The 26767-nt window shown below is 39.8% G+C and overlaps 3 protein-coding genes across 8 annotated transcripts in view; 2 read left to right on the top strand and 1 right to left on the bottom strand.

Annotated features, from left to right (window-relative positions):
* Positions 1-7733: 7733 nt before the first annotated feature.
* kbtbd13b (kelch repeat and BTB domain containing 13b) lies at positions 7734-10222 on the bottom strand. The gene has a single exon (XM_044194336.1). The coding sequence runs from the start codon at positions 10084-10086 to the stop codon at positions 8677-8679; it is 1410 nt and encodes a 469-aa protein (XP_044050271.1). The 5' UTR covers positions 10087-10222; the 3' UTR covers positions 7734-8676.
* A 4670-nt stretch (positions 10223-14892) lies between these two features.
* LOC122875083 (serine/threonine-protein kinase pim-3-like) lies at positions 14893-24145 on the top strand. Of its 2 annotated transcripts, none has more exons than XM_044193844.1 (6): positions 14893-15317; positions 16190-16299; positions 17454-17504; positions 18529-18892; positions 19043-19104; positions 19600-19816. In XM_044193844.1, exons 1-6 carry the CDS (start codon positions 15239-15241, stop codon positions 19795-19797), a joined length of 864 nt encoding a protein of 287 aa, XP_044049779.1. In that variant the 5' UTR covers positions 14893-15238; the 3' UTR covers positions 19798-19816. The 2 variants fall into 2 exon arrangements, with proteins under 2 accessions (XP_044049779.1, XP_044049778.1); XM_044193843.1 differs by lacking the exons at positions 19043-19104; positions 19600-19816 and adding exons at positions 19823-19999; positions 20546-24145 and having other exon boundaries at positions 14902-15317.
* A 1054-nt stretch (positions 24146-25199) lies between these two features.
* ftsj1 (FtsJ RNA 2'-O-methyltransferase 1) overlaps positions 25200-26767 on the top strand; it is a 10734-nt gene continuing 9166 nt past the window's right edge. For 2 of the 5 annotated variants that reach the window (XM_044194101.1, XM_044194100.1), the window contains exons 1-3: positions 25201-25354; positions 25969-26097; positions 26621-26690. In XM_044194101.1, coding sequence (XP_044050036.1) covers positions 25977-26097; positions 26621-26690 — 191 coding nt within the window. In that variant the 5' untranslated portion in view covers positions 25201-25354; positions 25969-25976. Of the gene's footprint in view, positions 25374-25968; positions 26221-26384; positions 26454-26620; positions 26691-26767 lie in introns of all 5 variants that reach the window. The other 3 variants (XM_044194097.1, XM_044194099.1, XM_044194098.1) reach the window with 3 other exon arrangements.

Raw genomic sequence — 26767 nt, 5'->3', positions numbered from 1 at the left:
AGAAACTAGTTTACCAGACCTCAGTAGCCTATGGAACCCCGAAAGTTATTTTTCATGAGCTCACAAGATCATTAACTATAAATTCATATCCGTCTCTAGACTTCGATGCACACAGCCACGATATTATGGAGAGGACTTGTTCCTTTCATTTTTAATAATTTTGACGTTTGGACTGTTGGTTGGACAAAAGCCTTGTGAAGGTGTCACTTTGGGCTCAGGGTCATTGTGACAGCTTTTCTCACTATTATCAGAATTTTTACAAGCCAAACAATCAATCGATTAATGGCGGAAATAATCAGCAGTTGCAGTCCGATACAAAATAGTTTAAATTTTCCTCCACCTCAACCAACTACAACAGTAAAATCCTGCTTTTACACTAATGCATGAGTAATAGTTATCTAATGATATAATATATAACATGACCACTGCACGCACCAAGTGGAAAACTGTCACATATTTTAATGATTTTTTGAGGAGAATTAGTGTCTCACCTTGTGTAATTTACATAATCCCCTCTAATGTGGATCTGTGATCATGATGCTGCTTATTTGACCCCCTCTACTACTGATGAAGGTGAGGATGAGCAGTGCCGGGGTTTTGGTGATGTGATGAAGGCCTCTGGGTGTTTTGATTATTTTTTAACCACTTTATTGTTTGTTAACCTATACTGCATCAAACCCACCTCCTCCTTTTCCTCTTCCAAAAGCATAACAGGTTGACAGTCCCACTACAAAGCAAAGAAAACCGAACTGTGCCAGTTAAAATTTAAAATAAAATTTAAAAAATGTAAAAATTGCTTCGTCACGATTGGCTGTGGCTTCTTCCCCTATTATTGAAAGATGTATTTGTTGTTGCTGCATCTTACTAGTTGTTCACAGTTAATTGGATCTTATCATAATGTAATCATTTTATATGGCACTTATGTATTAGTTATTATCAGGGTAGCAGCTCTTCAATAGGAATTAATAAAAAAAATGTAATGACATAAATAATAAGAAAAAAATGGACGAAATAATAAGTCCACACAGATGATACAGCCTATGTGTGAATAAATGGAAAGCATAACAGGTCAGTCTCATGTGCCCATGACCCCACACGCCCTCTGACCTTTCACCTCTGAAAAGAATAGCTGTTTTAGCTCAACTGAGCGCACAACAACAAAGTATCGTCGTCTGGTTGTCAGTCAGCACTGAAACATCCATCTGTCCCTTGGGGGCCCTCTGACTTTTTGAGAGGCCAAAACATGTAACCTGTTCCTCTGGTTCTTCTGAGTCTTTTCATTCATGTGGCACCTCTGCTTTTCAGTTTCTTAAAGGAACACTCAGACATTTTAGGAAATCCTCGCATTCATCTTTAAAGCCATTTCACACTGTAACTCTAATCAGAATCAGAAATACTTTATTGATCCCTGAGGGGAAACTCTTTTGTTACAGCTGCTCACTTTCACGTCAGTGCACACAGGAATAGAAGTACTAAGCAAATCACAATATAATACACTATAATACAGGCAAGATAAATTTAGTACCAAGTAGATATAAGTATAAAATTAAAATAAGTGTAAAGTACAAAGTGGATTTACCGGTTGATGATAAGTATGTACGGTATAATAATACAATGTAATAATATAAGTAATAAGTAATGAACTGTCAAGTTAAGTGTATCTTATTAAGATTACTATGAGACGGTGGATATTGCACAGCAGTAATAGAAGTATGAATAAATATCAATAAAATAAAATGAAAACAGAGTATATTGCACCGGAGTATTAAATAGAGAATATTGTCTCCTCTACTATAAAACAGGTTGGGATTTTGTATTTTAGATTAATCGTAGAACTCGGACAGCTGAGAGAGATGTCTCAGTAGAGATTGATAGCATTCACACCAACCATCCAGATTCACCTGGTCGTCAGTCATTTTCTCTCATACATTTTTGATTGGTCACTTAGATTTTTAGCACAGAAAAATAACGTAGAAATCCCTTTTTGTGTGAAAAGGCGTTAGAAAGATTGGTCCAGGGCGTGTTTACATTTATTCATTTGTACATTTGTCCAAAGTACAAATGCAGCACAATCCAAGGCACAGCAGATCAAGGAGAAGCCTTAGAGAATACGTGCCTAGCTTAGCACAAAGACTGGAAGCAGGGGGAAACTGCTAGCCTAGCGCCATCAAAAAGAAAACCACTGTCTCAAACTGAGTTCTGCAGCAGCATTTCCTCAGAAAATTAGCAGCTACAGAGTCAGCAATGGGAGAATTTACAGTTTTGATACTTACACTAGTTAGCTGCTTGCTGACCAGCTTAAACAAAGAAGAAACTCAAACTGTGTTTTTACTCTTCATTCCTTCTAACCATACGTTCCATGATAACACAGATAAATGTGTGTCTCTGTAAATCATCCTGATTTATCTTTAAATGCAACGCGCTCTGATGATGAATGACCCTCAGCTACCAGCAGCCTCCCGGATGCTACGATGCTAATCATGCTAATAACAACTCAATGTGAAGAAAACATATTGAGACTAGTTAAGAGGTCAAAGATCAGCTGTCTCCGGCCTGGTGAGAAATGTCTTGAGCCACGCCTCCTCGCCGCCTTGCCGGCTGTCCATACACACACACACACACACACACACACACACACACACACACACACACACACACATTAAATCAATGACAACAGACACAAGGTAAGGGAAGCAGACTGAAATGCTCAGCTGCTTTAAAATCTATTCATACATTTAATATTCATGGTGGTCACACATCTTTGTCTGCTTATTCTGACGGGGTAGAAGGAGGGTGAAGTGGGTGTTGGTGGAGGTTAGGGGTGTTGGGGGGGGTGTCTCATTCACGACAAAGAGGCACAAAGGAGGGGGCTCCTGTTACCATCACGATTGAGGCTGCCTGTGTGGTTTTTTAAATGTAAAGGTGGGTTATGTGATTCTAATCCAATACACGTCTTTTTGTCAAATTCAGTATCTCCTCACGGTCCGCTAGCTGTCCGTTCAGTGTGTGTGCTGAAAGAAAAATCCAGTGTTTGTACGCAGCCCTGGCTCTGTAAATGGGAAATAAACAAAGTGGCTCGGACCGGGCCACACAACACTATTCCAGCCATGATTTGTGTGTCAGGTAACGTTAAAAGACTTGCCCACAGACTTCAGCTTACTTTCTAATTTTTAGATATGCTGTTGTTGTGATGTTAGCTATAGCAGCAGGAGAGTTGTGAGTATCGCTGTCTGGAGCTGCTGTGCTGGCTCTGGGAAACTGTCTCGTGGATTTGTCAAGAATTGCTTATCCCACTTTTGAATAAAGTGTGGAATGGTAAAACTAAACTTTAAAAAGACCAGATTTATGGGATTTTTAGGACATTATTTTATTAGAATTTTTGCATGTTTTATCCCAAGTCCTGTATACTCCTGTACAAATCAGTTTATAGATCAATTTCCTTTATTCCATTGGTTTCACTTAATTTCTATGAAAATCAGCTTGTAGGGAGATCATACATGAGGCTCAACATTTACGCTACACTGCCAAAAGAATGTGGACACCTAAACATTAACGCCTTTATAAGAACATATAAGAACCTTTATTTTTATAGCACTTTACAATGGGTTACAAAGGGCTTCACAGGAGAACACACAAAAAACACTTGCCAAAACAATAAAGTAACAGAAATCATTGGGACAATATAAAGAAAAAGAGGTTTGATCCATAGAGATGGCCAAAATGAATCCAAATGAGTCAGCAGAAGAGAGAGGAGGAACGAAGTCCAAAGAAGGTCCCCGGCCAGAAAAATCCCTCTTAGCATGTGTCCTGTTTGTGGTGGAGTTTTCATAGGTAGTTATCAGTAGTAGAAGTTTGTATATTTTTATTTAGTTTCATTTTAGAGGGTTGACTCAACAGAAATTATGTTAATTAATCCCCCTTAAAAGTTTGATGAATTTGTAATAATTTTGCAAAAACATGCCGGTCAGTGGAAATGTCATGCCAATGTTAATAGTAAAAGTATTGCTAACTTTTTCTTTAAACAAAAACTGATTATTGCCAAAGTCGTTTTTGTGCCTAAACCTAACTAAACCTTAACCATAGCGTTGTCACACCATAAAGCAAATGTATTTTTCAATAGTCATTTGTAACAGTTTTAGAAAGCAGACAAATAATGCTGTCCTGTCGACGAGGCATCAGATCAGAAACTTGTTTTATTCGCTCCTTGCCAGTTAGATGATAGATTGAGTCCACTCTCATGGCGGTACAATAAATATGTAGCAACAGCCAGCAGCCGGTTAGCTTAGTTTAGCACACAGACTGGAAATGTTCAAGGTACATTTATTTGTCATTCTACAACACAGGGCTGCACAATTAAATTAAAGTATGTATTAAAGTAAGAAGAACTGGATACCTTGCTGGAGTCTCAGCTGGAGGCCTCAATTGTCAGCGCGTTCATTTATTTGCAAAAGAAAAGTCTGGAGAGAAGCTATTCCTTAATTTGGCATTTATTAAAGCATTGGAGGATCAAAAGCATCTTGTACAAGGATCTTTTCTATTCAGAAAACCACAGTCAGCAAGCTGTTAATCTGTAGCCATCATCCTAAAAAAGAATGCTATTCTTAACATTACACAGAGTTTTAAATGAAAATGTACAACTATCTGATAGGTTTCTACAGAGGTGGGGAGCAGCTGTGGTTTAGACTTAGCTCTCCCTTCGGTGGTGCACAGGCTGGTCCAGCCTCTTGGCACACGATTCCACCCTTCGTGTGGAGACAGCGCCCTAGTGGAGGAATCCTACACTCCCTCTGTTTGTAAGTTGCTAAAGTCTCTGCTTCGTTCCCCAAAACTGATACTTTTCCTCTCATGGTCATTACAATACATACTGTCCTCAGTACATGATGTTCTTTCTGATGTCCCTGTTTCTTTGTATGAATGTAAGTCTGTTTGCAACAGCTAATCAACTTTTCCCTGCAGTCAGCAGTCTGCAGGACAACACTTTGAATTGTTAAACCTCATGCCCTGTGTGTGTGTGTGTGTGTGTGTGTGCATATGTGTACAAAAGTTTCAACATGGTATTAATATAATAGGCAAGCAACCTTCATTCAAATTTTTGATTCTCACACAATCCAGGAAGTCTCACCTGGCCGATAAATATATATATTAATATACATATTACATACTGTATTAACCCCTTGTAAAACCACGCGTCATTTTTACACCTTGGTTTTGGTACAGATTAAACAAACGAGATAGAACATGTTAATTAGTGATCTTTAGAGGTGCTGGTAGGTGGATTTGTTACCTTTAGACAGAGCCAGGCTAGCTGTTTCCCTCTGTTTCCAGTCTTTATGCTAAGCTAAGCTAACCAGCTGCTGGCTGCAGCTTCATATTGAACGGACAAACATGAGAGTGATATCGATCTTCTCCCCTAATTCTCTGCAAGAAAGCAAATCACTTTTGCCAGCTCTCCTTCACAGAAAAACACCAGCAGCAAAACAAACAAACATACTTTTTCAGCAAACACATTTTCTTAATAAACTGTAAACTTTAATTTTTATCATGTGTAGACTCAGACTGTGTTTCTGCTGTGAACAATTTAACAACCAGTTAAAGACTTTTTACTGCTGTAAGCGATAGTCATTCCCAACACACACACACACACACATACCATACTCCTTAATGCCACATTTGTTTAAAGAAGACCAACTTCATGTTGCCTTACTCCACAGTCTATAAATAGGCTCTTTATCCCCACTGAGAGAGATGACCATTTACGGACTGAAAGTCTGAAAGTCTGAGCTCTGTACGCTGGTGATTAGGAGACAACACTCGGCGTTGTGTTAGAGGTTGTAAAGAGGAGACGTTGGTGGGGGATGGGTGTTATCTCCTGAGCCTCTTTACTTTTAATTCTGTACAGTCTGTACAGAGCTGTCAACACACTTAACCCCCATTAAACACACACACTTTACCACAGAACACACTTATTTTCCTTCAGTGGGGGTAACTGAATTTATTAAAGGGACATTTCTCTTAATAAATTAATTGAGTTAATTTTTCAATTAAGGTGAAAATTCAGGGATGGCTTTCGTGCTATTTGGTCAATTTTAAGGTTCTTTTAATCACTTAAAACCCCTTAAATCACATAACAAAAACTTTATATATTACAATACTATTTATTTATCCATTAATTCATGGGTTGAGCTGGTGTTGCTGCAGATTTTAGGTGACAGAGACGAAAGAAGAGAGACCAGAGTTCAACAGACCTCCATTTAATGTGTACATTAAGGGGAAAGTCATGTTTGGTTTTGGGCTTTTGAGAACCTCTTGTATATCTATAACATCTAAAATACCTTAAATAGTTTAGAATTTGATTTGTCAATTTCCAATGAATTGGATTCCAATTAAGGGGAGCGTCCTTATATTTTCTATTAGACTTGATTTGTTAATGAGGGACTTTTTAAATTAAGATGTTTAAAGGGTTGATTTGTGTCTTCAAATTAATGGGCAAATTAAGGGATCTCTGGTATTTTCAGGGGTAAATGAAGGAATGATTAATGATATTTTAATGGGTTCTTGTTTCATAGTGACAGGAGCACAGTGAGAGGTCAAGCTCGACTGAATGCCTCAGGGTGAAGATCAGGGGCCGCCCCGGGGTCGGCAACAATGACATCACCACTTCAGACCACCAGTCTGTGTGTGTGCTGAATTTAGACTGACCTAGTTCCTCTGCAGTGCTGGTTGGATAAAAACACACTGCATGTAAACACAGAGCTCATAAAGCACGTGTCACCTCGCTGACCGCAGCCTGCAGTCAAAACAAATATACGCTCGCCTGTTATCAGCCCATCTGAGTGTTTTCCACACAAGTCATTTTGATGTTTTTTTTAAGAGCTGTTATCTGTCAGCTTGGAAAGTATTTGTCCTGAAACAGTAAAGGAAGAAGAGCCAAACATTACCCTCACACTTCCTGTTTTGAGGCTTGACATCAAGAATCTCTGCTAGAATATATTTTAAATCTATTTTGCACCAGAATGTGTGAACACAACGTCCTAAATCACTCGCTACACTGATGTTGTGGCCAAGTTGCAGATTACTAAAACTGGATTTTTTTTGGGAGCAATACCATTGTGTAGAAATATTCAACAAGTCCTGCCAGCCTGACCCCGGCCTCTTTCATTATTCTGGGTCAGATTTAGCATCGCTGCCTGGTGCTGGCATCTCGCCCAGCTGCCCGTGGTGCCTGGCTCTGACTGCTGTTAACCTCCATCGTCATCATCACTCGGTGCCAAGAGGAAACAGAGGCTGCTGCAGGAAACAGAAGCTCTGTGTGAGGACAAACACTGGAGCAGCAGAGACACACTGACTCCTATAAACATATCCTGATGATGATGGAGGGCATTTAGTCAAACAAATAGTCCCATAAATTCTGTTTTTTTCTCTTAAAAGTCCCCTAAAGTGACAGATTTGTAGAAATAATAATTTTATTCAAACATTTGATTAGTCGCATTTGTGTTTTAGATGGAAAATTATTGTTTGGCTTTTCAACTGACCATAATGGAAAATATCACCATTTCTCTGCTTTGTTTTCAAACATTTCTGATGTAAAATAATAACCTTTAACAGCATCAGAAAACATTAATATCTCCAAATGCCACAGACAAACAAGATAATGTTCACATCTTCATGTGAACAAATTATTATCTCACTTAAACTTTCATTTATTTCATCTCATTGAGATCAAAAATCTGAAAGAAAGACCTGAGAACAAACATATACAGTATATAACCTCACAACAGGGCGAGTCAGTCACACAAAGCAGTCATCACACACACAGACATTTACATTAACAAATATTATTAAAAATGCCAGTAAATAGAACTTAAAAGTCCCTCAAAGGAATTAGTGTTTCTGACATCAAATCTTGCTTACACAACATCCCATGTTTGGGTAATAATTTTACTGCTTGGCTTCATTTTCACCTTTCTTTTCTTTTCCAAATAACTTTGTCTAACATGGAGGTTTACAGTGAGCATCTGACTGCTCGTGTTTCTTGCCTCTGAGCCCATTTACACTTTATGTATCTTGGCCAGATCAAATAGCAATCTGATATAAAAACCAAAGGGTAATTGCATTGAAGAAGCATTAGGGATGGATTGAAATCCACCGAGACACATACATAATCTTTACTCCTCCCAACTGTAACTGCATCAGTAACCGATCACAGGATCTATTCTCTGTGATAATGGCAGCTTAAGTTGCACTGAAATTACCACCACCCTCTGGGCAGAGCCTGATTTGCATGTAGTCCAGGAATACCAAAACGGATTGCATTGCATGCGGATTAGATTTGTGATCTGGCCAACGGAGACGCATATATGTGAGTGTAAACCAAAATGTATCAAATCGCATCTGGATTTTATCGGATATGAGACACTTGAAATGACAAGAGTAAATGGGGCCTCTGTTGTATCCGAGTCTGTTTCCCCATCGATTTCTGTTTCCCTTTACCCTCACTTAAACCCAACCTTACCCTAACCCCAACCAGAAAGGGCAGGTCTACAGGAAAAACTTTTCGCAGCGGAAACAGACTTTGACGCAAAACCTCTTCTGACTTCTTTTTGGAGATGCCACTGTGTTCCCAGACCTCAGAAAAAGATGCTGACAATCCGATAAATCCCAGAACAAATTAAGCCATTACTGCAGCATTAGAGCGTCTGGCAGCCGGAGCAGAAACGTCCACACAGATCCACTTCTGGGGAAACCCTTCATCTGCCGTCGGGGCTTCCAGGTTTTACCTTCCACGGCGTACTCCAGAGTCATGCTCCTGTTGAGCGTGAACACAGAGTCGCTTCTCACCACAGCTGTGAACAGTGAACCTCTGCTGTTGGCGAAGTGTCCAGGCAGAGACGACCACTGGCCTGAGCTCAGATTATAACAGTCCATCAGACATCTCAGGAAGTCGTCCGACGGCCCGTTTCTCATGACGTACAGGTTGTCCCTGTGGCCGACCATGCAGTGGCCATAGCTCTGGTGCCTGATCAGCGTGGTAACAAGCCGCCACTCGTCTTTTCTTGAGACATATTCGTAAATCTCTGTGGTCTCCATCGGCCTCCATAAACACACAAATATCCTGCTCATGGCTTTGGTGCACGCCGTGCCCGCCACCGGTCGAGGTAAGTGAGCAGCGAATGCCCACCTTCCGGTCTTTATGTCATACGTTTCCACAGATGACATCACTGTTCGCTCATATTCTCCTCCTATGGCGTAAAGACGACCATCTACACCCACAAGACTGAGATTGTATCGCAGCTGTGCTGGACAGGAGATCCTGCTCCAGCTGTTGTTTTCAACGCTGTAGCAGAAACAAGAGTCCACAACTTGTTTATGAACTCCATGAACTCCTCCGACAATGTAGAGTTTATTGTCTAAAACAGTCACTCCGGCCATGGAGGTGCTGGCCTGTAGTGGAAGATCTGTTAATACTTTCCAATTATTGCCAGTTTCATCCAGGTAGCAGACCGTCCTGGAAGCAGCATGTACAGTTTCATTCACACCGCAGGTCACATGGGCCCCCACAGCCACAAAAACACTCGGGGTCAAAGACTCCACATAGGAGATCAGCTCTGACGGTAAGGTTTTCCTGACCTCCGCCTCCAGGTCGGCGTACATATTTCGGATAAACAGCGCAGCAGCGTGGTAAAGGTCCATGAGGCCGAAGGTTGCAGCGGTGTGATACATCAGCAAACAGTTGTCAGAGTCAATGAGGTCAATGAGATGCTTAGTGAGCGCCGCCACCTGCAAGAAAGCAGCGCATTCAATGGCCTCAACAATGTCATCGCCATCCAGGACGGGCATCTCACCTCGTAAAACTGCCAAGGCGATAAGGAAGCCTTGAGCATGCAGAGACTTGAGGTGGATTTCTTCCTGCCGACACTCTTTCATCCCAGAGCGATACAGAGCTTGGAAATAGTCAAAGCTCTGAACAAGCAACATCTTCTCCTCAGAGAAGTGAGTGTCTCCGACCACAATAGTTAACTTAGCAGAGGCACAACATGGCAGATATCTTTCGCCTGCACTGTCACAGCTGCTGCTTTCCTCTGACATTACTATTCTCTGACAGTGACACTCAAGAAAATATCCTCCATGAAAATGACACGTGAGAGGTTCAAGCGTTTCCAAAAGTCTGGAAGAAGAGCTGGAGAGAAGTGACTCGCTACGAAGCAGCTTCACTCTTCGGGGAGGCTCAGCTCTTTCACAGCTTTCAAAATAGACACAGTTAAAAATAGAATAGAGCAAATGACCTGAGTCACATTCATGTTGTGGACAGGAGGGCAACAAGTGAACACAAGGACAGTGATATCTGCTGCTGCAAACTTAAAGTATCAGTTCAACCAAAACACTTACCTATAGTGGTATCTAGCCATGACGATAGTTTTGGTTTGATTCGCAGAGAGTTTTAAGATTTGCATTGCTGAGCCATTTGCTTTTACCAAGTACAATGGAGGAGAAAAGACTTTTGTCTGTGCAGCTCAAAACATCAAAATCTAAAAAAATCGTTTTTTAGAAACAATATCCTATCACTTTAAAAAATCCACAGACTTTACTGTGAACAGTTTTCACTGGTACAATTTGGCCATACTGCATTAGTTAAGGCAGAAGGACACTGAGGTCTTGTCCTCCATATTTTATATTTGGGCATTTAGCCACCTAACAATAAAAAATTAACACACGGTATTTTACTGGCACTACTTTTAGACTCCATATATTTAAAGATAACATCTCCCCACCAGAATTGTATTCCTGGTAGTAGCTTTGAAAGGACATTTAGATGGTCATGTTGAGAAACAAAACTTGTTTGAATATCCCAATACTTTTACATTTAGAGAATATGGCCTTAATATTACTAAAATCCTGGCTACGGACCCGGTATTTGATCAATTCATTATGGTCACTGATTGTACCAACAGTATATGTCATAAGATGGTTGACAGTTCTCATGTCTAAATGAATGAAGCTGAATCACACCAAAATCTAAACAAGGTGGTGTATACATAATAATGATGTCAATAAGTATCATAAAGTTAGTTTTATTAATAAAAACCAGTGATTACGCTAATTCACTTTCTGGTGGAGAGTTAAACAAGATCTGACAAGCTAGATGCACTCTCATGTCTGTACGATAAATATGAAGCTACATCCAGCAGCCGGTTAGCTTAGCCTAATATAAAGACTGGGAACTGGGGGGAACAGCTAGCCTGGCTCTGTCAAATGCTAACAAAACCCACCTACCTAAAGTTTAAAAATGACAATATGCCATTTTACAGGGGTTTGTGTGCTGGATTATGTCTTGATTAGGACCAGTTGCGGGGCCGACCAGTGGACTTTCCAGGAAGTTGCTGCTCCCAGCCAAGAAATAGTCAGTCAAAATTTGTAATTTTTACACTTTTTTAAATACAGATTAAAAAAAAGAGAAATAACGTGTTAATGAATGAGCTTTGGAGTTGCTGGTAGGCAGATTTTGTTACCTTTGGACTGAGCCAGACCCCTGTGTCCAGTCTTTGTGCAAAGCTAAGCTAACCAGCTGCCAGCTCGAGCTCCATAGTAGCGCACATGAGAGTGGTATCGACGTTCTCATCTGATTCTCTGTATTTACATCTAGCTCTCGAGAGTTAGGTGTTAAGATAAAAAGTTTGATTTTCCAAAATGTCGAACTTTTCCTTTGAAGTCCATGATTATATTTAACAGACAGATGTGATAGTGCTATTGATCTTCTAATCTAACTCTCCTCCAGAAAGCAAATAAGCTTATTTCCTAAAATGTCAAACTATTATTCCTTTATGGTGTAGCACTAAAATTCTTCTGTGGTCACGTGACCGGGCCGCTGCCTGCCTCCTCAGTCAAAACAATCCCAGCAGCTCCAGCAGTGTGTGAGCAGACAGAGGGGATTGTGGGTGCTGCTCCGCTCCACTCGGTTGCAGCACGACACCAGAAGAAGACTACAAGAGGAAACAGTGTCAGGGGATGAAATTTTAAGATTACACAGACAAATGCAGTGTAATACTGCAGGGTGTTATTTACACCAAGCAGATATACAATATATTATGTGGACAAAAAGGGAGGTAAAGAAGTTTTTTCATTCAATAATCTTTGTTTCTTACAGTGCGTTTACTGTGCGGTTCAGTCTCAGTGTTTCCAGCAGCAGCAAACAAGCTCTGATAAACCCACTGTACACCACCTGCCCAGCGCCACAGCCAGAGTACAGTTACTCAAGTACTGTAGACAACTTAAGTGCAAATTTAAGGTACTTGTACTTTACTTGACTATTTTTACTTGACTTTTCTTTACTATTTTTATCTTATTTTATCTTATACTTATACCCACCTGGTACTTAATTTATTTTCTGACCTGTTTTTATAGTGTATTGTATTATATTTTTTGCTAGTACTTTCTCCTGTGTGCACTGGCGTAAAGGCGAGCTGCTGTAACAAAGAGTTTCCCTTCGGGGATCAATAAAGTATTTCTGATTCTGATTCTGCTTTTCTTCTCATGCCACATTCTACTTGTACTCCACTACATTTCCAAGGGAAATATTGTACTTTTTATTTCACTACATTAATTTGACAGCTTTAGTTAGTAGTTACTTTACACATTAAGATTTTTCCACACAAAACATGAAAAGTACAGCGCAGTCGATTAATCAATTGACAGAAAATGAATTGGCAACTATTTTGATAATCGTTTAAGTAATTTTTCATGCTAAAACATTTCATGCTTTCAGCTTCACAAATGTGATGATTTGCTGCTTTTCCTTTTAATTATTTTTCATAATTTTGAGGTTTTGACAGGTTTGAACAAGCGTTGTGACTGTGTCACTTTGGGCTCTGGGTCATTGTGATGCAATTTCTGACTATTTTCTGAATTTTTACAATCCATTAATGGAGAAAATAACAAGCAGATTAATCCATAATGAAAATAATCATTAGTTGCAGTTCTATACAAAATAGTTAACCATTAGCTCCACCTCAACCAACTATAATAGTAAAATCCTGCTTTTATAATGCATGAATAATAATAATCTAATGATTACAGTATAACATTCGCAGGGAGATTTTTCTGGTTTGAGTCCTTTTATTTTTAATACTTAGTACATTTTCCTGATTACACTTTTACTTAAGTAACATTTTTAATGCAGGAGTAACAGAGTAGTTTTAGTGTTGTATCAGTACTTTTACTTATTATTTCTGTGTTTGTGGATTTCAAATGTTTTTTCATCATGTGCAGAAAGTGACCACTGCACGCACCAAGTGGAAAACTGTCAGACATTTTAATGATTTTTTTAGGAGAATTAGTGTCTCACCTCGTGTAATTTACATAATCCCTTCTAATGTGGATCTGTGATCATGATGCTGCTTATTTGACCCCCTCTACTACTGATGGAGGTGAGGATGAGCAGTGCCGGGGTTTTGGTGATGTGATGAAGGCCTCTGGGTGTTTTGAATATTTTTTTAACCACTTTATTGTTTGTTAACCTATTGTGCACCAAACCCACCTCCTCCTTTTCCTCTTCCAAAAGCATAACAGGTTGACAGTCCCACTACAAAGCAAAGAAAACCGAACTGTGCAGTGAACAGTCAGGGGACATTTTACTGCTACTTTTACTTTTAACTCAATAAAAGTACATTTTCCTGATATACTTCAATGCAGGATTTTTACTTGTAACAGAGTATTTTTTACAGTGTGGTATTAGTGCTTTTACTTAAGTAAAGGATCTGACTACTTCCTCCACCACTGCAAACAGCAGACAGACACAGTTACCAACTAGCGGGTGAACATTTAGCAGCTAAAGAGCCAGATATTTCCCTCAGGAGTTGGTGGAGACCAAAAACAGAGCTAAAAGAGAGAGAATATTGGACTTGCATTCATCAGGTGGGCACAAACACGACTCCAAATGAATGAGTATGTTGCTCCGTAACTGCTAAGCAACTGTTTGCTTAGCCAAGTTCACCATATCAACTTAAAATGTGATGATATGTTGTGTTCACAACTTGTTTCTGCTTCCCCCAAGTGGCTCAAACTATTCATTTATTGCATGTTTAAATAGGCTATCGTAATGAGCTCATGTACAGTTGGTCAGAGTGCAAAAGCATGAGCATTTTGTGATATGAACTAAGTTTGTACTGCATTTAAAAACACAACGTATGTCTGTGGGATTGGAAAGTTATCAAAATTCAAACAGTAGGAATTACACAAAAAAAAAAAAAACGTAAAAAGAAAAAACATATTCAGGTTTTATGAAAACGCAAGAAAGTGTATATGCATGTGTCAACATATGAACAATATTTGTTGCATACATTATTTTTGAGTCAAAAGCAACAACAAAAAAAGACACGGAGAACACATGATAACAGAAACTGTAAAATCTCACCAATTGAACTGTCTCACGCTGCAGTTCTTTGGGTGTTTTTGAAAGACAACAATGAGATGCTGAAATTAATATCATTTTATAATCCACTCTGAAACACCTAAACGGTGAAATCACTTCTTCCTTGTTATCTACCAGTGGCCCCGCAACCAAGCAGTTGTTGGTATTGAGTCTTGAGTGTTGGTTCAGTTTCAGTTAATAATATTAAAACTGAGCATACAGATTGTTACAATATTTACAAGTATAATATTTCTTAAAACGTTATATTATTATCATTATTATGTTTTGTATTAATAAAGTTGTGTTTTAATGTAAGATTTTTCTGAAATGATTATTTTGGGAAGCCTCTCTTCTCTCTGATGAGCCGCAGCACTGCCGGAGTGCTTTCGATCCCTGCGCCTGTTCTACTACGTAAAACTAGTCCGCGTGTTTTCTCATTGGTTTAGGGCTCCTTTTACACGTCACCGACTTAAGTTCACCGTGAGCCGATACGACTTGGCACACCGCCGTTTATCCAGGTGTGATAGTTTAGGAACGAAGTGGCAGGTTCTGCGGTGTTATTTAATGTTCAGCTGTGGCCAGGCGGAAGGATCTGTGTGATCTTTGTAAATATTGGCAGCGGCGGAGCGAGAGGCAGAGTGGCGCGCTTCTCTGGATTCTGGGATTATCTGATTTTTCTTGTGTATAAATGGCCGGACTACCGAAGGATTGTCATCGTGTTTCCGTCTTATTTCGCCCGTGAGAAAGACCGAGGGCTCCGCTACTATCTGGGATTTATTACGCGAATATTTTCCGGGTGTGTTTTCATTTTTTTTGGGAGAAGACACGAGCAGCATGCTGCTCTCCAAACTGGGCTCCTTCTCTCACATCCCGTCCAGCATGGATCTGCCGGCGAAGCTCCAGCTGCAGCAAGGTACCGGTGTTAACAACAACAACAACAACAACATGCCGGTGTTACATCGTATTCTGTGACCCGTTAGATTGTGTGACCTGATTACTTTCTCCTTACCTAACCCCAACCGGTCATAACAGGTGTACCGGCGAAAGCGACAGAAACTAACGGCCATTTTCTTGCCTTTATTATTCAATTAACAAGCATATGTTTGCTACTTAAAAAAATAATAAGAAAACCCAAATGTGTTCAAATTAACTCAGCCGATGGCATCAAAAACATCATATCTTCACATTGGAGAGGCCAGGACTGGCTAAAGTTTGGTATCTTTACTGTATAAATTAAAATCATCCTCTAAATCCATACATTCTCCATCCAGTAATCGATTAGTGCGACTGTATGACCTTTTTAAATAAAACAGTCTGGGGCTATTTTCAAAGCCCAGGTGTTGAGCTAAAATATATGTAGTTGTCTTGTAATAAAAACGGTCTCTCCTCGGTTGAAACGGCATCTGTTTCTTGATACTTTAGTCACGTAACATCGTTTAAAGAGTTGACGTTGGAGAGAATAATGATGCTATCGACGGTCCACCATTTTTAAACGGTTGACACAAGAACAACAGGAGTCATCCGAGGTCACTTGGTTGCGTGGTCGCCTGTATTCAGATGTATTTTATAAGCGAATTAAGGCAGTATTTTTTAAAAACCCTTTTAATAACAAGAGCTAGGTGTAAAGCTGACGCTGCAGAACAACGAGTCGAGGACAACACATGATCGGCAGAGAGACGTTTTTTTTTTGGGAGGGGGTTACAGATTTTGGCGCAACACTACAGCGTCTCAACCGTCCAAACACGATGGAGTATATTATTGATTTATTTGTTCTGTGTTTTTCAGCCAAAGCGGAGAAGCAGCCGTTTGAGAAGCTGTACCGGCTGGGCTCGGTGCTCGGCAGCGGGGGATTCGGCACAGTCTACTCGGCTGTCCGCCTAGCCGACGGGCTGCCGGTAAGAGCGGGGAGCCGCTTTGTTTTGTTCCCGGCACATGGCCGCGGCTCGCATCTATAAAGCTACACACAACAGCAGCTGCGTTTCCGGTTTCTGCCTTTAAAATAAAAGCCACTCTAAACGCTTCAAAAAATATTATTAGTGATTTAAAGTTCAATCTTGACATAGGAAATAGCAGCTGACACTCTCACCTTATTATTATTATTATTATTATTTATCAGTAATGTTTATGTTAAAGCTGTTTTTTCCTTCCTGGAAAAGCAACAGGCTTGAGATTCAAGCTCTGCGCCTAACATTGACAGTATTTCTGTTTTCCCAAAAGACATGTAGGAGGAATCAGTTTGTGTTGTTCTGGGAGCTTCCCTCTCAGCTGATGTGCATATGAGTAAGAAAGTCACCCAGCTAGTTTTGGCGATGCTGAATATTAGTTGCAGGACCATTCAATGGATTGTCGCCCCTTGAAAAAATTGATTTTTAATCTGTATTTTTATGTATTTCACATAATGTACCACCTGTTCTCGGTCCACAAATGTAACTCCCGCCATTTAATCATTGGTCCTACTTGTGATATTTAACATGGATTTTAAAAATATTTTTGTATATGAAGTAAACCGCAGATTTTTCAATCAATTAAGTCTTTGATTTCTATTACAATATTTAAAACTGCCAGTTTAGATTTGGACTGACTAAATTAAAGCATTTTCACATTATCACAGCTGCTCTATCCAACAAGAACTCCATGTGTTGACGTTGTGCTTTTATTTGGAAGGCAGTGTCTCTTCCCTTTACTTCCTGTTTTTCTGTTGTCAGCTGTGCAGCTTGGCACAGGGCAGTCCTACCTGCCATGTGGTCTTTGTTTTCACAAAGAAATGTGGTCTAAGAAGCTTTACTCTCTTGTATTGAAAAATAATCTTGCTATTTTGCTTTATGCTCTTTGGGAGCAGGAAGTGGTTACACATTTAGTATTCATCACTCAAAACTGGTGTGAAAATGTTTTTTTTTTTTTAACATTAAGACAGAGGTAGCAAACAAAAAGCTTCCTGTTATTGTTATGACTGCTGTTTATTCTGTGTTTTTTATACAGAGACAGAATCTGTTCTACCCTTTATATTGTATGTTATATAAGGTATATGTTTGTTTATGTTTACATGCAGGTGGCGGTGAAGTATGTGTGCAGGGACAGAGTGACTGAGTGGGGCTCTCTGGTGAGATTTACCTGCATTAACTTCCTGTTAAGATTGTTCATCACCACTTCAGCTGCTACGTTAGTTAGTTAGTTAGTTCATTTAGTTTAAAATGGCAGTCTCATTAAGATCAAGAATCTTTTTCAACAGAGACCTGTGTACGTGTAAAACAATATGGACAGACAAAACAATTCAAACACACTGTTTTCAGAGCACCTGAGTATGTTTTAAAATCTTAAAATAGAAATGAGAGATTTTAACTTTTTTTTAATTTATTTTTTTTATTCCATCCTTAAGGAATATTTAAAAGCTCAGTTTGAATATGTGGTGCAGCTACATGTCCTCTGACCTGACTTAATAACTGCTGTATTTAGACGTAATCAGAGAGCAGAGTCAGTGAGGCAGGATTCTCTTCACTGACCTTAAAAATACATTTAGTTTGGTCAGCAATTAAAACAAGCTTCTGTTTATTAAGTGAAAGCTGAAACACAAACAATGTACATCAAAATGTTGAGTGGCAGAGGACCAAAAGGAATAGATCCCTTTACTAACTTTAAAGACCACTTGATTTGGAACAGTTGGAAATTAATGACAGTATATTGCATAATGTTAATATGCAAGACTTACTTTTATGGTATTGTATTCGTCTGTCATTCCCACAATAATGAATTATTTTAGAGCTGCACAATTATTTTCATTGTAGATTCATCTGCCTATTATTGTTTTCTTGATTATTCATTCTGTCTATAAAATGTTGTGAAAAATGCCCAAGGTGACATCTTCAGATGTAGAGTTTTGTCTGATCAACAGTCCAAAACCAAAAAATGTTCAGCTTACTAACATGCATGACAAAGAAAAGCATCAAATCCTCCCACTTGAGAGGCGGGAATCAGCAAATTTTTCTGCCTAAAAATTACCAAAAGTTTTTGTTGTTTTGACTTATCGACTAATCAGCTAATTGTTGCAGCTCTAAAATCTCTTCCTGCTATAATTGTATGGACTGTAAGTTGATGATATATTTTTAACTTTTGTCTTTGATACTCAGTGCGGCACGGTGGTTCCTCTGGAGATCGTGCTGTTGAAGAAGGTGGGCGGGGCATTTGGCGGCGTGGTACGGCTGCTGGACTGGTGGGAGCGGGTGGACGGCTGGCTGATGGTGATGGAGTGTCCCGAGCCGGGGCAGGATCTGTTTGATTACATCACGGAGCGCGGCGCGCTGGACGAGGCGGCGGCGCGCGGCTTCTTCCTACAGGTGCTGGAGGCCGTGCGTCACTGCTACACCTGCGGCGTCGTCCACCGAGACATCAAGGACGAGAACCTGCTGGTGGACCTGAGGACCGGACAGATCAAACTCATCGACTTCGGCTCAGGGGCCCTCCTCAAAGACACCGCCTACACAGAGTTCGATGGTGAGTCTGATCATCTAACGGTGACATAAGAGCTGCATCGACAGTCTAGTCTTTTTCTCTGTTGGTTTGACTTTTAAGGTTGGAAAGCAACCATGTAGAAAACTATCAGAAAAGTTAGGACATAATATGAATCATAAATGTCTATTTCAGGTTTTTCCACATTGGTGTGGACATGGCCGAACACTTCAGACAGGGATTTTGTGAACAAGACTGTGAGCATAACGATGACGACAACATAAACAGTCCCATCTGCTTGTCCTCATTCCCTTGTGTGTGTGCTCTTGTACTTCTACGTTTGTGAGGGCCACTTAAAGTTTTACACTGTGTGGACATTTGTTGGAGAGAGGATTTTTATTTTGGGAACATGAGGATGTTTAACAAAGTAGGTGGGGACAGTTTTTGGAAAGGTGGGAACACTTTTAAAAAAATGGGGGTGTGTTTAAACAGTACAGAACAAGTTTTAGAAAGATGTAAAGGGATGACATCTTTAGGAAAGTAAGCACAATTTTGGAAAGTGTGAATATTTTGTTCACTCCTCACCACTTTTAAAGAGCTTTTTGAGGGTTTTGACTAGGTTTTAGGGTTAAGATTATACTCATGTTAAGGATTGGGGATTATATCAGTAAGGGTGCAAGTGACTGCCTTCCCATCATGCACCAGTTCTGTTACGTTGGGTGAAGACAGATGTCTTTGTTCTGCTTAGGAAGTGTTTACCAGAAACATCAGCTGACCAGCAGCCGTCGCTAACGTGCAGCATGATGATGACCTGTCACCGCTTCCTGCTGCCGGTGACATACTGCACCTTTTGTGATTCTGTTGTCTTGACGACTACAGTAACCCTGGAATTGCTGTTAAAAATCAGTGAGCCTCAATCAGATCACTGTTGTATAGGATTGAATATATAAAATACCTCATGCTCCCTCCCTCCAGGTACGCGGGTGTATAGTCCTCCGGAGTGGATCCGGTTCCGCCGGTACCACGGTCGCTCGGCCACCGTCTGGTCACTCGGCGTGCTGCTGTATGACATGGTGTGTGGGGACATCCCCTTCGAACAGGACGAGGAGATCCTGAGAGGACGGGTCTACTTCAGACGCAAAATCTCCTCAGGTCAGTCCGACTGTCACGGTCGGGGTCGGTGCTGCTTAGATCACAGGATCAGATTTTAGATTGATTGATTTCCACGCACTGATTTTAGTTAATTTCTATGAAAATCAGCTTTAGAGAGAGTTGAAATTTGCTGCAGATACACTGGGTCTGTTTTGCTCTAGCCCCCCTTAGTTTCAATGAAAGGAAATCTTAGTGCTGCAGCATAAAATGATATTTTAGACAATATTGTGCGTCCAACTTTGTAGTAACAGTTTGTGTTTTTCCCACTCCTGTTTCAACATAACAATGCCCCCGTGCACAAAGCCAGCACCATAAACAGTTTTCCCAGTTTGGTGCAGAAGAACTGGAATGTAACACTGACCGTTACTTTGTCTTGTGGATGGTACACTGCCAGGGAAGAGGCTCTGCCTGAAAGACTCAGCTCAGGGCAAAAAAACTTTGTTGTGGATGAGACGTGACAGTATTAAACAGGACGTTTCCTTCAGTTCGTTCTTTGTGTCATTTCCTGTCGAGGTTCTTCCTCACCTCCTCATTTTTCTGTCGCAGAGTGCCAGCAGCTGATTGGCTGGTGTCTGAGCCAGCAGCCGTCCGACCGGCCAACCCTGGAGCAGATCCTCCTCCACCCCTGGGTGACGAGCAGCGACGGACAGCAGACAGACAACGGTGGCGTCACGCTCCACGCCTTCACAGCTGACTCCTCCTCCTCGTGTTCCTCCTCCAGCCAGCAGAGCCTCTGATTGGTCAAAGAGAGGCTGCCGGAGGGCGTGGCATGAATTTGACTGACAGATGTCCTCCGGTGGTGTTTGACTTTAGTTACCTTGTGATTGTGGCGTTTTCGCTTAGAAGTGTTGGAGCGAGTCGCGGCCACAGTTGAGGTTGACTCTGCGCTGCTCCACAGCGCCCCCTCCTGTTCACTGACGATGGAGCAGCTCTTATCGAGCCTCAGCACCTGCGTTGTTTTCCATTTGGTGTGAGTGCCTTGAGTTTGAAAGCTGCCATGGGAGGAGCGTCTCCACGGTAACCAACTGCTGATCAGTAGGAGGTGTAGAGGGTTCTTCAGAGGTTCCTTTAGTTTAGATCAGGGGTTTTCAAAGTCTGAGACTGTGGGCCTCCCCTCAGAGCTTGGAAAAAGAACCCCTCCTCACCCCCCTTAGTTTACTTGCTTAGCTTCGCTCAATTCTTGGATGCCTGTGGGATCGTGATTATGTTATTTGATCCCTTAGACACTCAACAGTTGAGCCAAGATAGCCTAATATTGCTTTGTGACATTAAGTAGACTACACCAAATACATAAAAAAAAAAAAATTAAAAAAAAGGTCTGTCCTAAGACTTTTATTAGGAAAGTTGGAAAAACTGTAAAATTCCACAAAAATACTGCATCTCTGAACTATCTCTATAACCAAATCGCACACATTTAGGCTATTCTATGTGATCTCCTTTTGAAATGTAATATTCTTTCACTTCGAATCACTGAGCCTCCCTGGTTTAGATAATAAAGTTCGAACCCAAAGAACCCTTATGGTTAAATCACAGAGGAACCCAGCCAAGTCCAAAAAACATTGTTTTACAACGTATGTCTGTCTGATTTTTACTATCAGTTAAAGTGGTGATTTACTCAACACTTTCATTACTGCAATGAGGGGCCACACGATACAACATATAATCATATGTAGGGCTGCAACTAACTGTTATTTCTCACTTTGTCAATTATTTTGTCCATTAATTGTTTAGTCTGCAATACTGAAGCACAATGCATTCACCAAAGAAAAAAGTAATTGAACCCTATTTGGCTATATCTCAAAAGTTTGACTTCAGCCGACAGATCTCGTAACTACGAGAAAAGCATCGTGTTATTATGAGAAAAGGTTGAGGTGGTTATCAGTCATTGGCAGAAGCATCATGGCGCCACGGGATTTTATTTCCTCGTTGGTTTGAGACCCTGGGAGATATTAATGTCACTGAGTAACGTGGTTGGTGATATTAGTAAGTCCTTGGGATTGTTCAGGCGGACATGACGCTGACCTGCCGGGATGCTTCATGGATACAAAGTCATCATAATGCATCAAAGATGGCTTTTTATATACGTATATCACATACTTTTATTTTGATAGGTAGGCCTCTTGACAAAAATGGTTCCCCCATAGTATTTTGACAGTTGTTAAACAAAAATTGTGACCCTACATATTCAGATATTAAATACGAAAATTTTTATATTTGTGATGGCACAAACTTAAATTTATAGCTCAGTCTGTAGACCAACACCTCACCTGACCTGAATATTTGGTCAAAACATTTTCATGAAGTTGATGTTCTAGTGTCTCAGAATCTGACGGGTCACAGATTTCAGTACACCGAAATCACAGCTATCAATGTGTCTAAATACTTTTTGTTTGGTGACGGCTATTAAAACAAAAAAACATTAACAGTGGCAATATGGCTGAAATTCACAGAATCTGGTGGGTCACAGAATGTAGTGAAACACGTGTTTTCTCGTGACTATGACCTAGTAAGTCATAACTACGAGATAAGGCCTCCAATTTTCTCTTTGGTGAATGCAGTCCGTACAATAAGGTGTGAGAAAATAGTGAAAAATGTCCATCCCAGTTCCCGGAGTCCAACGTGACGTCTTCACATGTCTTGTTTTGTTAGACCGACAGTCCCAAACCATCTGTACCAACCCAGAGATATTCTGAAGAACGTTTTCCTGTCCTCCTGAGGAACCGCACCCCACCCACCCTGTGATGTCAGCGAAGGGTGGGGATACTTGAAACTAGGGTTGCCAACCGTCCCGTAAAATACGGAATCGTCCCGTGATTAGAAACTAAAAGATGTATTCTATATTGAACTGATGCGGGGCGCTCTTTGTTCCGTTGTTTTATTTTTTTTTAGAATCAATTTTAGTGCAAGTCTATGGGAGAGAAATACAGGTTAGACTTTTCAAAACGGGGGCGATTTTTGGACGAGATTGAAGGAAACCCTCCTGCTCTGTCTGTCATGTTATGTTGACCAATGAGAAGCATGAGTGACAGTGTTGCTACGATACGCCTGACAGCAGCGCGAGATCTGTCATTTCGTTTTCTTATTATTCGCTGACGTGACGACTCATCGTAGAGCCGGAGTTTGTCTGGTAAATGGTTGAAGCCATTGCAGTTTCCTTGATGATTATGTATGGTATGACTGGGACTTCTTCTCACAACCAAGTATGTGGGCATTATACATTATATCTTTAGATACGCCAACCATGCAATAGCCTCAGAAAGGCTAAATAACAACAACATAAGGCTACTCTTTGAAAATCAAAGAATACATTCACAGGCCTGCAATTAAGTCATTTTTAGGGCAAGGCCACTTTGGCCTTTTGATAAATACAAATTTATTGGGTCATTGCGGCCAAAATGTAGGGCACCGAGGCCAAAACCAATGATGCAGTAACAACAAGTGATAATTACATAGTATGAAGACAAAACAGGATACAATCAACAATTAGGAGTCAGCCAAAACATGACTGTTTCGATACTTGACTGTTACATGAAGCAAACGTTTATACTCAGCAAACATCTCACTTCCTTCTGTTTTTTACTTTTTTGTCTGAACACAAACGGGCGAGGATTTTTCGCGACTAAAACACAGGCTAGAAATGAACAAAATTGTCATTTATATCAGGAGATGTCTGATATAATAAGTCAGTCTGTAAATCTCACTTGTCTAAATTGTGTTCTGAAAACATGATTTTCTTCTCCCTCAGTCTGCGAGTGTAAAATGCACAGTCAATGCAAATATTCAGTTTTGTATTTTGAATATATGTATTTGTTTTTTATATGTGTGTGTGTGTGTGTGTATGTATACATGTTTTGTACATTTCTGAGTTTTATTTATTTTGTAAAGAGACATTCCTCATCCTATGGTAATTTATTGAAGTTGTCTTCTGTCTAACTTTTCTAAAATGTTTTTTTTATTTTTGCTATTAAAAAAAAAAGTCAACTCTGGTTTAGGTTTGAGTTTGGTCACGTTAGGTTGAAGAGTTTTAACTAATTTCTTGTTCTCGTTCCATTTGTTACAGTTTTTGGTTTTATATACAATTCTGACAGGAAAAAAGTATTTTTTGATGGAATTTTTTCAAATTAAACCTTTTTGTATATAAACTGATTTTCTGTGTGATGTGTTGGCTCCTTTCAGAATTTCTGTACGAACCTCATTAATTTAAAAATAAGTCAGATTGATGTCATTTTCTCCTTGAGGTATGCCAAGCCTGTTTCAATCAAGACAGGGATTCATTAATACATTATTTTTAACCACATTGAACAGCCACTTAATTTTGTAACAATTTACTTAATAATATTAATATAATCAAAACTCTAGGGAGACAAAATTGCCATTAAAATTACTTGTCAAAACTCTTATTTCAATGGTTTATTAAGAGGCATATAGTCGAAATTACTGAGTAACTTTAATTTGGAAAAATAATTAAGTAGTGTTAAGTGTTGAACTGAAGGTAATCTGTCTGGTTTCATGTTATAAACTTGGGATACATATATTGGGTATTTTCATATTTACAACCATTTAATAATCCTGTAAACAGCGCACAAAATTGGCAAATAAATACCTCAATGATCACGAAACCTTTTAAAAGTCCATAATACCTCATTTAAAACAACAACATGCCATTATCAGCGTTAATTGGGAATTGGGAGACAGCAGAACCTTTTCTTTGTATTTTTGTGGATTAAAATACAATCCCTTTTCCAGTATGAATTTATTATGTTTTCTGTCTGTAAGTATTTACGTTTAATATGACTTTTTGTTTTGTTTGTTTGTTTCTGCTTTCATACATAAAAATGTCCTTTTACTTGGACCCATTAATTGAGATCAGTGATATGTTCTGTGTATATTCCCCTCAGGGTTTTATACGTGTCGTTAGAATAGAAAGCAGTTTCATGTATCTGCAGCGACACCGTGTGGCCGCTAACGAGAAGACAGAAACACTGGAAAGTACTAAAGGAAAAAAATGTAAATAATAGTAATAATTCAAACTTAAGTTAAAAGCATAACTACATTCATCCTTGTGTTTTTTTCAAAGCAGCAACTATCTTCCATCCGTGTTATTTCTTGACTCTTTCTAAAGTGTAGTTTATCTGGCAGCCAGAAATTGCCGTCTGAAACACATAGTTGGATACATTGATAAATGTATGAAGGTTCGTGGTCATTAAAGTATATATATCATTTAACAAGATAAACATTTCATCTTTCAGCAGAGATGGTGGGTTTGGCAACGTCATTTTGAACCGGCGCTTCGGGGACAGCTACAGCGACAGGGGTCCTTCCATCGTCAACACCGGAACAGCACGTGAACAATAAGTACAATAGTTTGTAAATGGTTCATAAAGTCTGTTTAAATAATATTTGATGTTATTGTATTACATGTATTGTTTAGTATATATGTGTATATCTAACCTAGAGACATACACTGATATTAGACAATATGTACAGCCATGAAATACGCCGTTTCTTGTGCACTCGACACCAATTCCCTTTAAAAAGTGAATTAGACTGGGTTAACCGGTCTTCAGTACTGTAACAGTGTTCATTAAATTATAACTAAATACATTTTTGGAATGACTAAGAGGCGCTATTCAATTCGGCTAACATAGAATAAACCAAACACCACTATTTTTGGTTCACACAGTCGTTTATCACAGTGTAATTTGGTTGGGACGCCATACCATAACTGATAGCGATAGCGGACCCAGTTGATGCTTTAAAAGTATTTGGTCATGTTTGAATTAGTATTTGCATTTACAGAGAAACTCATTTTGTTGTATTTTTTACATTAATTTAGTCAATTATTAAAACAATCATAAACTGAAATCACAACATGTTATCATGTCATGGCAGTAAAGAAAGATAAGAAACTAGTATAAATGTGGCTGGTGTGTTACTGGTTCTGTGTGTGTGTGTGTGTTTTCGGTCAGAGGTCAGGATGGGTCGCTCCTCCAAAGACAAGCGGGACATTTACTACCGTCTGGCCAAAGAGGAGGGCTGGAGAGCGAGGAGCGCCTTCAAGCTGCTGCAGCTCGACCATGAGTTCAACCTGTTCACAGGTGAGACCCACAGGGCACCTGACACACGGCTCTGTTCATACCTTCTGTCCATGGGTGGATTATTAGACGATGGGCTCCAGAGACCTAACAGGTCCCCCACCTACCATACAGCCCCCTCCCATGGTCAGTACAGAGTGCTAGAACTAAAGGTCCTATAGAAGAATTTCAAAATGCTGTTTATATGTGAAAACAACATGTGGCTGTTTTTGTAAAAAAAAAAAAAAAAAAACTTTGTCCACACTGAAACACCCGAACAGTTAAATCTCTTCTTCTTCATCTTCTTTTAGTGGTCAAACAACCACAGTTGATGGTCTCCAGCAAGAGTTTTGACAAGACCTGGGTCATGTATGAAAAGGGTATAACTGAGCCTTTTAACGGTCTGGTTCTGGTTCTGGTTCAGGAGTAGGGGCTCCTTGGCCTCTCTATACATCCGTGCTTCTGTCCCTGGCTGTATTCTTCTGCTGTCTTTTAATAAATGTCTGATTTGTCAAAAATGAATTTATTAAGGTTTTTTCTCTCTCAGGTGTGAACAGAGCAGTGGATCTGTGTGCAGCTCCTGGCAGCTGGAGTCAGGTCCTCAGTCGAAAACTAAGGTTTTGCTTTTTTTGGTTTTGTTTTTTATATGAAACCTGGAGAGAATTCCTCTGTGTGGCTACAATTTAATTGTATT

Source organism: Siniperca chuatsi, linkage group LG4 (genome assembly GCF_020085105.1).
Source record: "Siniperca chuatsi isolate FFG_IHB_CAS linkage group LG4, ASM2008510v1, whole genome shotgun sequence".
Taxonomy (NCBI): Eukaryota; Metazoa; Chordata; class Actinopteri; order Centrarchiformes; family Sinipercidae; genus Siniperca; species Siniperca chuatsi.
Note: the sequence above shows the minus strand (reverse complement) of the source record. Positions and strands in the feature narration are given on the sequence as shown.

Bases quoted from the DNA above. Each gene is read 5' to 3' on its own strand.
- kbtbd13b (XM_044194336.1), bottom strand. From the start codon at position 10,086: ATGTCAGAGGAAAGCAGCAGCTGTGACAGTGCAGGCGAAAGATATCTG.
- LOC122875083 (XM_044193843.1), top strand. From the start codon at position 15,239: ATGCTGCTCTCCAAACTGGGCTCCTTCTCTCACATCCCGTCCAGCATG. The intron at 15,318-16,189 runs GTACCGGTGTTA...TGTGTTTTTCAG, and splicing joins GAAGCTCCAGCTGCAGCAAG to CCAAAGCGGAGAAGCAGCCG. The intron at 16,300-17,453 runs GTAAGAGCGGGG...GTTTACATGCAG, and splicing joins GCCTAGCCGACGGGCTGCCG to GTGGCGGTGAAGTATGTGTG.